The 11,335-nt window shown below is 64.1% G+C and overlaps 1 protein-coding gene across 4 annotated transcripts in view; it reads left to right on the top strand.

Moving 5' to 3' along the window:
• The first annotated feature begins 682 nt into the window (after positions 1-682).
• MXD4 (MAX dimerization protein 4) overlaps positions 683-11,335 on the top strand; it is a 14,868-nt gene continuing 4,215 nt past the window's right edge. The window contains exons 1-5 of one of the 4 annotated variants that reach the window (XM_017539025.1): positions 683-1,053; positions 1,146-1,245; positions 4,615-4,686; positions 5,030-5,059; positions 10,354-10,468. In XM_017539025.1, the coding sequence (XP_017394514.1) occupies positions 990-1,053; positions 1,146-1,245; positions 4,615-4,686; positions 5,030-5,059; positions 10,354-10,468 (381 nt within the window). In that variant the 5' untranslated portion in view covers positions 683-989. Of the gene's footprint in view, positions 1,054-1,145; positions 1,246-3,320; positions 4,294-4,614; positions 4,687-5,029; positions 5,060-6,687; positions 8,528-10,353; positions 10,469-11,335 lie in introns of those variants that run through there. The other 3 variants (XM_017539028.2, XM_017539026.1, XM_037742178.1) reach the window with 3 other exon arrangements.

Raw genomic sequence — 11,335 nt, 5'->3', positions numbered from 1 at the left:
GAGCGTCCGTGGCCACAGGCGCCCAGTGCCTGCCCCTGGGAACCCTCAGGCCAGACACAGAGGACGCACCCCCCGCCCCGCTCCGGGGAGCCTCCGCTGTGGCCGCCCGTGTGTGTCCCTTCCCCAGCCCTGGGCCCCCCGCAGTCCGGCGTCCAGCCCGCCCGCGCTGGGCCTGTCTCCCCACTGACACCCTCAGAGGCCTGGCCCTGGGGCTCAGGGCCGAAGTCCCGGCCTCTCCGGGGGCCACTCTGCGTCCGGCGGGGAGGGGAGCCGTTCGCCGCCAGGTACAGCGCGAGGCCCCGGAGCCCGCGGAGCCGCTGCTTCCGCCGCGCTCAGACCCGGCGGCCCGCCCGGCGCACGCCCCGAGCGCCTCGCTGCGCCCGCGCCGCCCAGCCGCCCCGGCGTCCTAACGGGCCCTCACGCCGGCGGGCGGCCCCCGCGCGCGGCGCTTCCTCTCGGCAACGAGTCCGGCCGCGGCGCCCTCATTGGCCGCACGCCCCGCCACCGGCCATTGGGCCGCCGGGCCTGCTTTACATAGGCCGCTCTGGCCAATCGGCGCCCGGCGCCTACTTAACATGCACGGCGGCCGCCAGTCAGCTAGCGCGGGGGCCGGGCCACCACGTGCTGTTGCTAAGCTCGGGCTTCTAAATTGTTACTAGCGCGGCCGGCCTATCGCAGCCCAGCTCCGCATCTGTCAACATTCTCGGCCCCGCCCAAGGCGCTCGGCCCGTCCCCATTGGCCCCGGCCCGGCCCGCTGCCCGCCCCCGGAGCCCGAGCGCCGCCTCCCATTGGCTCTGCGGGCCGCCGCTCGCCCTTATGTGTCAATTTGAGGGCCCGAGGCGGAGGGTGGCGGCCGAGCGCCGGAGTCCGCGGAGTCTGGAAGTGCGGCGGCGGGGCGCGCGGGGCGAGCGGCGAGCGGAGCCGGCCGGAGCGGGCCGGGCAGCGGCCGCCGCCGTCCCGGGGCGTGCGAGCGGGCGCGGGCAGGAGGATGGAGCTGAACTCCCTGCTGATCCTGCTGGAGGCGGCCGAGTACCTGGAGCGCAGGGAGCGAGGTAGCGCCCGCGCCCCATTGTGCGCCCGCGGCGATGGGCGGGCGGAGGGGCCGGGCCGGGCGGGGGCCGCTGACCGCGCCGTGTCCCCGCAGAGGCCGAGCACGGCTACGCCTCGGTGCTGCCCTTCGACGGCGACTTCGCCAGGGAGAAAACAAAGGCGGCCGGCCTGGTGCGCAAGGCCCCGAACAACAGGTACCGCCCCCCGCGCCCGCCCCCGCCTGGCCCGAACCCTCGCCCCCGCCCGGAGCGTGCTCCCGGGGCCCCGATTCCCGGCCCGCGGCCCTCGTCGGCGCCGCCGCCGCGCGCCCCGGCGGCCAGCCTGGAGGAGGAGGCGCGCAGGCCCCGGCCGCAGCCCCGCCCGGCCGGCCCCGCCCTCGCCGTCGCCATCTTCCCGCGGCCGCGCCTCCCGGGCCGCTCGCGTAAACAGTGCCACGCGTACAGCGCCTGCCGCTGGGGTCCGCTCCCGCGCCGGCTCCCGGCCCCCGAGTTGTTTTGGAGTTTTCCAGGCGGTTTAAAAGTTGTCAGCGGGCGCTGGCCGGTGCCCCGTGGGTCCGGGGAAACAGGCTCAGCCAGGGTCCCCCGGGGCTGCCGGCCCTAAGCCCTTCTCTGCGCGGGTGGGTGGGCGGCCTTTTTCCGACTGGTTCCCAGAGCCGAGCTCTGCTGCTTGGCCGACCTCCTCCCGCCCCCAGGAGCCTGGACAGAGAAGGCGCGTGGAGACGCTGTCCTGGGCCCCACTCCCCCCAGGGTGCCCACCGCCCCTGCCCAGCCTCCTGATAAACCGAAACTCCAGCCACCAGTGCGGGGGTCTCCTTTAGGACAGGAGGCTTATTTAGGGAGGAGGGGGCAGGCTGTAGGGCAAGGGCCCCATGAGGTCGTTACTCTTACCCTGGCCTCGTGTTTAGGCTGCAGAAGCCCTGAAGCTGGGGTGCGTGCAGGTCCGCGGAGAGGGGACCCTGGGCTGGGCTCCCCTGGGATTTCCACCCTCCTGGCTGCTGAGGACCACGGCACACCTGGCCCTGTCCGCGCCCACCCTAGTCTAACCCTTCCGTGTGAGCAGGCTGGGAGCTGCGTTTGCAGGGGACTTCAGGGCCCCGTGGTAGAGGGCATGGCTCATTCCGGTGGCCTTGCCTGTTCTGGGGAAGCGGAAAGGCTGGCTCAGGGACCCATCTCTGTGGCGTCCTGAGCCTGGCGAGGAATTGGTTGAGTCTCTGGCTGCCTTGGCTGGAACCTGTCTCTGAGTCCCAGCCCCTTGGTCTGTTGGGGACAGTTTAGGGAAGGACAGGAGTGTGGCCAGGTGACCATTTCCTCAGGCCTCCTCGAGCAAGCCCGGCCCCTGCTGCTGCTTCTCACCAAACCAAGTCCGTGACCCATGGAGAACTTCGGGGTGTGACCTGGGGCTCCCCCAGCATGAAGTGCCCAAAGCTGCCCACCAGCGTCCTGGCTGCACAAACACTGCCACTATGCTGAGCGTTTCACACGTGCGGCCACTTTGTCTTCATCCCAGGCTCATAGAGGTGTCCTTCCTCCCACCCCGCAGTCTCTGTCGCCAGGCTCGAGTGTAGTGTCTCGATCTCGGCTCACTGCAACCTTCACTGCCCGGGTTCAAGTGATTCTTCCGCCTCAGCCTCCTGAGTAGCTGGGACTAGGGGCGCGTACCACCACACCTGGCTAATTTTTTTGTTTTTAGTAGAGACGGAGTTTCACTGTGTTGGCCAGGATAGTCTCAATCTCCTGACCTTGTGATCCACCTACCTCTGCCTCCCAAAGTGCTGGGATTACAGGAGTGAGCCACCATGCCCGGCCTGTTACTTTTCTCTCTATTTATGGCCAAGGAAACTGAGGCAAGGAGAGGTTTGGTTACTTGCCTGCCACTCACCCACCTCTGATGATGCCTGTTCCTGAGATGGGCTCCTGGCTGTCCACATTCTGCTGGGACAGAGACCTTGCGGGCACTGGTGAGGGAGGCAGAGGGCTCCCCAGCTGGGGTGCGTCTCCCCCTGGCTCCTCTGGGCCGAGCCCTGCTCTCCTGGGACCTGAGGCAGCCCAGGGCTGGCAGGCTTGGCCCCTTCCTTGGTGGGCAGCACTGCACTGGAGGCTTTCCTTAGCCAGCCCAGACAAGGAGCTGGGCAGAGCAGGGGCCAGAGGGTTTCCGAGCCCCTGACTTGTCTCCACTCATGAGGCTTCTGTGCCCTGCCAGGTTGAGGGAGGGGACGCACAGTGGGGCTGGGGCAGGGGGTAAGGGAGTGTGGCAGGCGGCCAGTGTTGGGATTGAGGGAGGCAGCAGGGTCTGGGGCCAGCCTGCAGGGGTCCATTCTATGAGAAGTGTGTCTGCCTCCTGGGGTCACAGGGGTGCTGGGAACGCACTTGGCACAGCCTCAGCGGGGATGAGTCCCACCTCTCCTGAGTGCTCCTGGGACCCATGTCACAAACATCCCAGGAAGAGCTGCAGGGGGTTGGGGGGTGCCTGACTGCTGGAGGAGTGCCCCCTGCCTCCAGGGTAGGGTCCAGCCCCATGCCACCCTTCAAGGGGAGGGCAGGTAGGTTTCTTTACGTTGAAGGGTACCTGCTGACCCCGACCTCCCTCCTGAGCCAGTGGACAGGCAGACCCTCATGGCTAGGCTGCAGTTTGGGCTGAGGACAGAGCATGCTCATTCCTGTGGCCTGCCTGTTCTGGGGAAGCAGAGAGGCTGGCTCAGGGGCCCATCTCTCTGAGGCCAGTGAGGAGCATATGGCTGTGGCCTCTGCTGGCTCCGGCTGGCCTGGCAGTGGTTCTGGGGCTCCTGGTCCAGCCCATGTGACCGGCAGGCTCTCCAGGACCCTGAGACCTGGGTGTGGAGGCTCCGCTGAGGCCACACAGGGAGGCCCAGGGCCTGTTGGTGCAGCAGGTGGGAAGGGCAGGCACTTGGCCTGAGTGGCGGGGACAAGAGATGCCAGATCCCAAGTTCCTGAAGCATTCAGGGGTCAGCAGAAGCTTCTGGAAGGAACCAGGAACTAGGGGCAGGGAGAGGCCTCAGGGCTGGGTCCGGAGGTGCCCCGAGGTGGCCTGAGCCCTCTGCCCACCCGTGAACAGCATCCCAGGAGGCCCAGGAGCCCTGGCTGGCCTGTGGGGTCCTGCCTGGACTGGGAAGGTGGCCTGGAGCTTGGATCAAGGTCCCCCTGCCTCATTGTCCTCCAGGGCAGATGCATGGTACACCCCGCAGTGCTGGGAATTGTGTGCCTGTGTCTGAATGAGCCAGACAGGTGTGTAGCAGGTGGGGCCACTGTCCCCAGAGAGGCTGAGTCTGGACCTCCAGGGCAGCCTGTCCGCTGACACACAGCACCCGAGGGACGTGGGAGGGCTGGCCTCAGTGTCCCCCCGTGCCACTGGCCCAGGAAGCATCCACATCTCAGAGGCCCTCGTGGGCTGACCTGGCTGAGATTGCTGTGTCCCTGGCCCCATTGGTAATGTGGGTTGTGGTCACACAGGTATGCGAGCCCGATAGGATGGTGGGTGAGGACAGGACCGCCCACGTCCTGAGGGCCTGGTCTCTTGGCTGCATCCCCACCTGCCGACTGTCCTAGGTGCAGGGCCGCTTTGGCTCCAAGGATACAGCTGGCTTCAGGGACTGGGGAGCAGAGAAGCCAGATGGCTGGGTGGGTCAGCGCCGGGACCTTCTGCTGCTCCCTGGCCCTCCCCCGGGCCTCTGGAAGCGGGCCTGGGTCCTCCGTCAGCCAGAGTCCCCATGGGCCTTGCTAGGTGGGCTGGTGGCCCTGGGTGCTCTGGACCTTCCTGCAGCTCAGGGCCTCCCTGTCCTCGTGGCTCAGTGCATGGTTCCCCCTGCCCTGGGTGGGCAGCTGCCCACCTCCCCAAGCCCTCACTGTTCTGGGCCATTCCAGGACCAGACACAGCCAGCTGCTGCTGTGTGGAGGGGGCTGCTCTCTGTGCCCTGGTGGTCAGGCAGCAGAGTGAGCTCTGTCTCTCTGTCTCCCCAAACAGGTCTTCACACAACGAGCTAGAAAAGCACAGGTAAGTGACCCCCCAACCCCTACATGAGCCCAGCGCCTGGCCCGTCCCGTGCTGAGGGTACGTGGTGCGCTGAGCCTGCCCGTGTCCCTGGCATGGCTGGCTGTGCGGCAGGCTGTGCCCTAGTCTTGGGAAGGATCAGGCTTGGAGGAGGAGGCTGAGGTCTGCTTCAGGCACTCTGTGCTAGAGGCAGGAGATGGTGGGGGACCGGTCCTGCTCTCCGGAGCTCATCCAGGTGGGGGTCAGAGACATGGACAGGGGCCCTGTGGTGTGTAACCGTCAGGGCCGGAGGGTTTGGTGCTCTCTCCTGTGCATTCTGGGGTCTGCCTTCCGGGGAGCTGCACTAGAGTCTTGTCCGGGATTGGAGGGCTGCCAGTCCCGGGCCTCCTGGGAAGCTCCGGCCCAGAGCAGGGTTCAGGGGAGCCCACGAGTGAAGCTGCGGGGTGTTCATCCCCGCAGGCTGCGGGCCCAGCTCTGCCAGTGGGGATGAGGTGCAGGTGAGCTCAGGGGCCTCGGGCTGCCAGCGGGAGCCCTGGGTGAGCGCAGAGGCGGCCCTAGAGACAGGAGCCCCATACCAGGGGCAGACAGAGCCCCCGGGGGATGCTGGGCCATCGCCCTCCTGACGCGTGATCCCGTCTGTGAGATGGGTCAGCTTTTTCCTGCCTTCCTGGTGGGGCGGCTCTGTGTGCTGGTTCAGCCCCCCGCCCCCCGACAGCCTGCTTTGGAAAGGTTTGGTGCTCAGCCAGGTCTCTGCCTCCCCCCATGTCCAACCCTACAGCAGCGCCAACTTCCGCTCCCCTGGGATTCGGGCCACTGGCTGGGGTGGGCGGCTGGGCAGGGACAGAACGCTGTGTTCTCTGAGGAACTTCACTTCCTGGACAGGTCATGTGTGTTTGGGGGTTCCCTAGAGGCCACAGAGGTGGGGGCAGGTACAGGGCCCACGAGAACCTGACAGGCCCGGAGTTGTTCCCAGTCCTAGGAAGACTAATCTAGCCTTGACCCAGGACCCAGGAGCCAGGGCAGGCACATGGGGGTATTCAGGGAAGGCTTCCTGGAGGCAGTCCCTGGGAGGACAGTACCCCAATGGGGACAGGCTGAGGAGCAATGACATTGGGGTGGGTGAGTGGCAAGGGTGTGGCAGCCCTTGGGGGAGGACAGGGACCTGCCCTGGACCCCTGCAGATGCCCCTTGACCTGACCTTGCCCTCTGCCCTTTCCTGCCAGAGGCTGCATTTAGCCTGGGCCTCATGGGGCCTGTTTGAGGCACAGAGGGATGGGTGGACAGCCGGGGTGTCTCTGTGGGCTTTCTCACCCCGTGCAGGGGGTCTCTGTCTCTGGCTGGCCAAGAGGCAGGTGTGGACAGCCCACAAACCCACAGGCCTGGAGCTAGGGCCGGATCGCAGCCTCCCTGATCCCGGCTGCTCCTGGCTGCAGGAAGGGCTGCATGCTGTCTTGAGGAAGGAAGGAAGCCCCTGGCTGGCCACCCAGCCATCCCGGGAGGCAGGCCCTGGACAGCACTTTGCCCAGAGGTGTCTCCTTACTGGGGACTGGGCTGGGCCTGTGGGACTTCCCCTTGTGGGTGCTCTGAGCCAAGCCTGCCCAGCCTGGCTCCTCTTCCTCCCTCCTTTGTAGAGAGGCAGCTCCAGCAGGTCTGAGGCCAGTGCACCGCTGCCGACCCAGGGGCCAGGGGACAGTGGAGGCCTCACCTTCTTGGCTGCTGACCTCACGGGACCCGCTCCGGGCTCTGGTCTTGGTGTGTTTGGGGGGAAGGTCCCAGCCTTCTTTACTGGCTATCAGCAGCCCCTGGATGGCAGGGCTCATCCCAAAAGCCAGTCCAGAGTCCTCAGCTGAGCCCCTGCCCCACATTCCCTAGCATGTCCAGGTCCTGGGAGGCCGAGGAGCCCCCCGCAGCCCAGCCTCACGCGGCCTTCCCAGAGCTTGGGAAGTTCTGTTGGCGACGTGGAAAGCGCAGGCAGACAGAGGGAGTGGGAGGCACGCTGGGCCACCCCCGGCTCCCCGTCAGCGACAGCCAGGCTTTCTGGTTGGCTGGGATGCTGGCGTGGAGCCATGCCCTCTCAGTGCCCTGGGTCCTCCTCCAGGCGTGGGGGTTCTGGGGAGGCTGGGAGGTGCTGCATCAGAGGTGGGGCTGCTGTCAGTATCAGCCCATCGCGACCTGGTCCTGCAAGCAGGTTCTGCCTCTTGCCCACACAGATTCCTTCAGGAAGTAGGGTTTTAACAAGCCTCTTGGAACGGCCAGAGACAGCTGTGGGTGCTGGCGAGGCCAGGGCGCTGCAGCGGCGGACGGCGGTGCAGCCACGGGCTGTGGGGATCTTCCTGGGGTCCCACCTCCAGCCAGTGGCAGAGCTGGCTCCAGGCCTGGCCGCAGCCTGCCCTGTCACAGCCACCTGCTGCCCAGGGCAGGAACTTCTGTGGCCTGCAGCCCTGGCACCCGCCCTCCTGGGCCAGGCAGACCTGTAGGCGGGTTTTGGACGGTGCCTGCGTGTGGTCAGATGGCTTCTGTTTGTCTCTTGAGAAAGGTGTGCCGTGATTTCTAAAGCGGTCTGTTCATGGACCTCCCCTGCGCCCCACCCCAGAGACCGCATCCCGGGCCCTCGGAGGCTGAGCCACATCCTCCGCGCTCCCCGCGGGCACTAACATGCTGATGAGACTCGGATAAGAAGGGGACCTTGTTCTCCATTTCCTCACTTGATCTTTCACCCGACACCACGTACGTAAGTCCTGTCCACCTGTGTCAGGGCACGCTTCTCCACCTCCTCATCCCTGATGACCGCACAGGACACCTGGCTGTGCCGCCTGTGTTCGTAGCGATGACCCTCTGGTTAACACAGGTATTTCCAGATGGTGCTGCGGTGAGCCATGGTGAGCATGGGCCTTTGCGTATCTGGGGGGATAGTTTTGCAGGACCAAGGCCCTAGAAGTAGAGATGCTGTTGGTGGTCAGTGCTGACTGTGCGATGGCCCTCCAGACCTGTGTCCCCTTCTGCTCTCCCACCAGCAAACCATCAGCGACCCCTCGAGCTGGCTGGCGCGGGAGCCACCCCTTCCCGCTTCAACCTGTAGGAGGGTGAAAGCTGTGTCTCCTTGTCTGAGCTCTCATTCCGGGCTCTGGTGAGGTGGAGTCGGGCGTTAGGTTAGGTTGGCCCTCGTGTTCTGCAGCTTTCCTGTGTGTGTCCTTCGCCCGCTGTGACGTTGAGGCATTCTGCTTTTGATTTTTGATGTGTACGAGCTCAACATATCACAAATACTAACCGTTTGTCTTTTACATGTATTGCAAAGATTGTTCTACTTGTTATTTGTCTTTCAGCTGTGTTTTTCTTTCTTGTGCAAACGTGTCTTTTTCTGATTGTCACAGCAATGTGTGTTTTTTTTAGCCTAGAAAACCTGGAAAATACAGAAAAGCACAAAGCTAAAGAAATAAAATTGCCAGGCGCGTCGCCTGGAGACGCGCGCTCCCTGTGCCTCCTTGTGTTCTGTCCGTCTCTTGTGTGCGTCTGCTCTTTTGTTTTTTAAACAAAATTGGGTCACTTGTCACCCGTGTGGGTCCGTATCCTGATTTTTTCACTTGACATTCATGATGTGCACCTGTCACACACTAAAATGATAATGAAGTTGTTTTGGGGTGGTGGAATTTGGGGGACTTGTAGTTTTTTTCCTTTTTGTTGATTTGCATTTTTAAATTGTTCTGCAGAGGTCATGTAGTGTTGATGTCATTACCTGGGGGCTTGGAAAGCCACTTGTTATAGTGGACCAGGGAGGATCCCTCTGGCAGCATCCCCCTTGCAAACCTGGTCCCGATGGTGGCTGCAGTAGAGTGACGGTGCGCCCCAGGAAAGGACCCCTCCCTGAGCAGGGAGCACACTTCGGCCTCTTGGCTGCACAGTTCCTGGGGAGCGGGGAGACAGGGTGCTCTCTGCTGTTGGAGGTGGGAGGCTGAGGATCCAGGCACTGGGGTGGTCATGGAGCCGCCGCCTGGGACCCCTTCCCCTGTGCCTGCGCACGGGAGGCAGAGTAGGAGATGCTGAGGATCTCAGCCCCGTTCAGGCCACTTCCAGGCAGACCTCCAGACCAGGAAGGCTGTTACCACTGCACCCCACAGCCCCCTCCTTCTTCAGGTTCCTCCTTGTCCAGAGAAAATGGCTGTTCCTGCCTACGTTCCTCCCAGGCGGACAAGATTTGCTGGGGTTGGAAGTGGCAGGAGCAGACACGCCAGGGCTGGGCGCTCAGCATTGGTGCCGTGTGGGGAAAGGCACACGTGCAGGCATCCAGTGGGTGGCAGGTTTTCAAAAGACAAAAATTGTTCCTACCCCTTGACCTGGCAATTCCACTCAAGGGTTTACCCAAAGCAGACTGTCCTGTATTTGGAAGCAGCCTGTGCAGCCTGCACGAGATGGATGAGTCTGTGGATGAGCATGGCAGTGCCAAACCTCCTGCTGCCCTGCACTGCCAGGCAGGTGCACACAGGCGTGGCCGGGGTCCCAGGCTGAGTCTGTGCCTCCGGGTGAGCTGGAGCTCCCCGTGAGCTCCACCAGCCTCCCCAGTAGACAAGCAGGCCAGCAAGAAGGCGGTGTTTCCGCAGGGGCAGGCCTAGGATGAAGCCGGGGGTCTCTCCCGAGGCACCCGATGAATGCATCCTGGAGGATTGTGGCATGTGAGCAAGTACCCTTGAGTGTGAACAAGCAAGCACCACGAGTGCCATGGCTCCAGTTTTGTGAAAAGTGGATTCATCTGTGGGTACAGGGACAGAATTTGGAATGAAGCCGTTTCCAAGGGGATACGAAACTTGGGCTGGAAGGGTCTGGCCCCTGGCCCTCCTTTGACCTAGGCTGATCGTGTTTCCATGGTCACAGAAGTGACAGCACTTTGTACGTGAAGAGATGGAAAAATGTAAACCTTGTCTGAGTCCCTCAGACCTCTGGTGCAGCCTGAATAGGACCCCTCACCTCACTCCACCCCGCCCTGCACGTGGACTCCAAGGCAGGCATGGGGATGGCCGGGGGTGAGCTGGGGCTCCTAGGCAGTGCCTGGGTGACGTGCTGAGGCTCTGCAGGCCATGGTGAGCTGAGCACTTCTGCCGGGCATCTAGGGGACTGTGGGAGTTGGGCTGCTCCCGGGGGCCAGGGCAGTTGGCAGCCAGGCTAGCAGGGGTCCTCGAGAGGGACCCTCAGCACATCTGCAGCAGTGGATGGTGGGGGCTGGGTCTGTGCAGGGGCTGCCCCAGACCTCTCGCCCCATGGGCTTTGCCACCCCAGCCTGATGGTTCTGTCTCTGGCTCTTTCAGACGAGCCAAACTCAGGCTGTACCTGGAGCAGCTTAAGCAGCTGGTGCCCCTGGGCCCTGACAGCACCCGCCACACCACACTGAGCCTTCTGAAGCGGGCCAAGGTGCACATCAAGGTGAGCGGGCCTCGCCCTCCCCGCTGCCCTGTCCGGCTGCCTCGGTGTCCCTGCCTGCCTTGGGGGTGCTCACGGGACCGCAGGCAGCCCTTGGATCAGAGGGCCTGAAGGTGGGTGGGGAGCCATCTGGCAGGGGCATGGTGGTTTTCGCCGGGGTGGAGGAGCAGTGACAGGAGCTGCCGAGGGTCGAGGCGGTTCCGTGGCTTGTGCTGGGTTTGTTGGGCGCTGATAGCGTAAGAGGCTGCAGAGCAGCATGTGCTGGGATGGAGAGGAGGAGGTGGGGCATGCGTTGTCCGCTGGGGCCCTGGGCTGTGAAGGGGCAGCTGCTGGAAGGGGAGAGGGGTTCAGGAGGGGCAGGGGCTCCCTTGGTGCCATCATCGGGAGGCTGGCTGAAAGTAGACAGCCTAGTGGTGGTGCCAGGATGGAGGTAGGGGTAGCAGCAGGGCCTGGCAGCGGGTCTGGGCTCAGGGAGAAATTCCCTGGGGCAGCCTCCCAAAGGACATTAGACAGCTCTGTTGGTTTGGGGGCTTTGTGTCATTTGGGCCAACCAGGGCAGGTCTCTGCCCCCTCTGAGGACCTTCTCTGCCTGCATAGGCAGCAGGAGCTTTGAAAGGGGCATAGCCAGAGCCCTGGGGGCCCTCACAGAGCAACCAGTGTCTCCGTGGGGCCCTTGGGAAGGCAGAGAGGGCAGGGCACAGGTGCTGCAGGGACAGGCATAGAATAGGGCTGGGAGTGTGTGAGGAGACCTGCTGCAAGCAGCTGTCCTGGAGAAGGTGCCAGCCAAAGGTCAAGTCGTATGGACTGACCCAGGGTGTCACGGCCACACATGGCTCGGCCCAGCCAAAGGTCAAGTCGTATGGACTGACC

This window comes from Cebus imitator, unplaced genomic scaffold, assembly GCF_001604975.1.
Source record: "Cebus imitator isolate Cc_AM_T3 unplaced genomic scaffold, Cebus_imitator-1.0 Scaffold117, whole genome shotgun sequence".
NCBI lineage: Eukaryota > Metazoa > Chordata > Mammalia > Primates > Cebidae > Cebus > Cebus imitator.
Note: the sequence above shows the minus strand (reverse complement) of the source record. Positions and strands in the feature narration are given on the sequence as shown.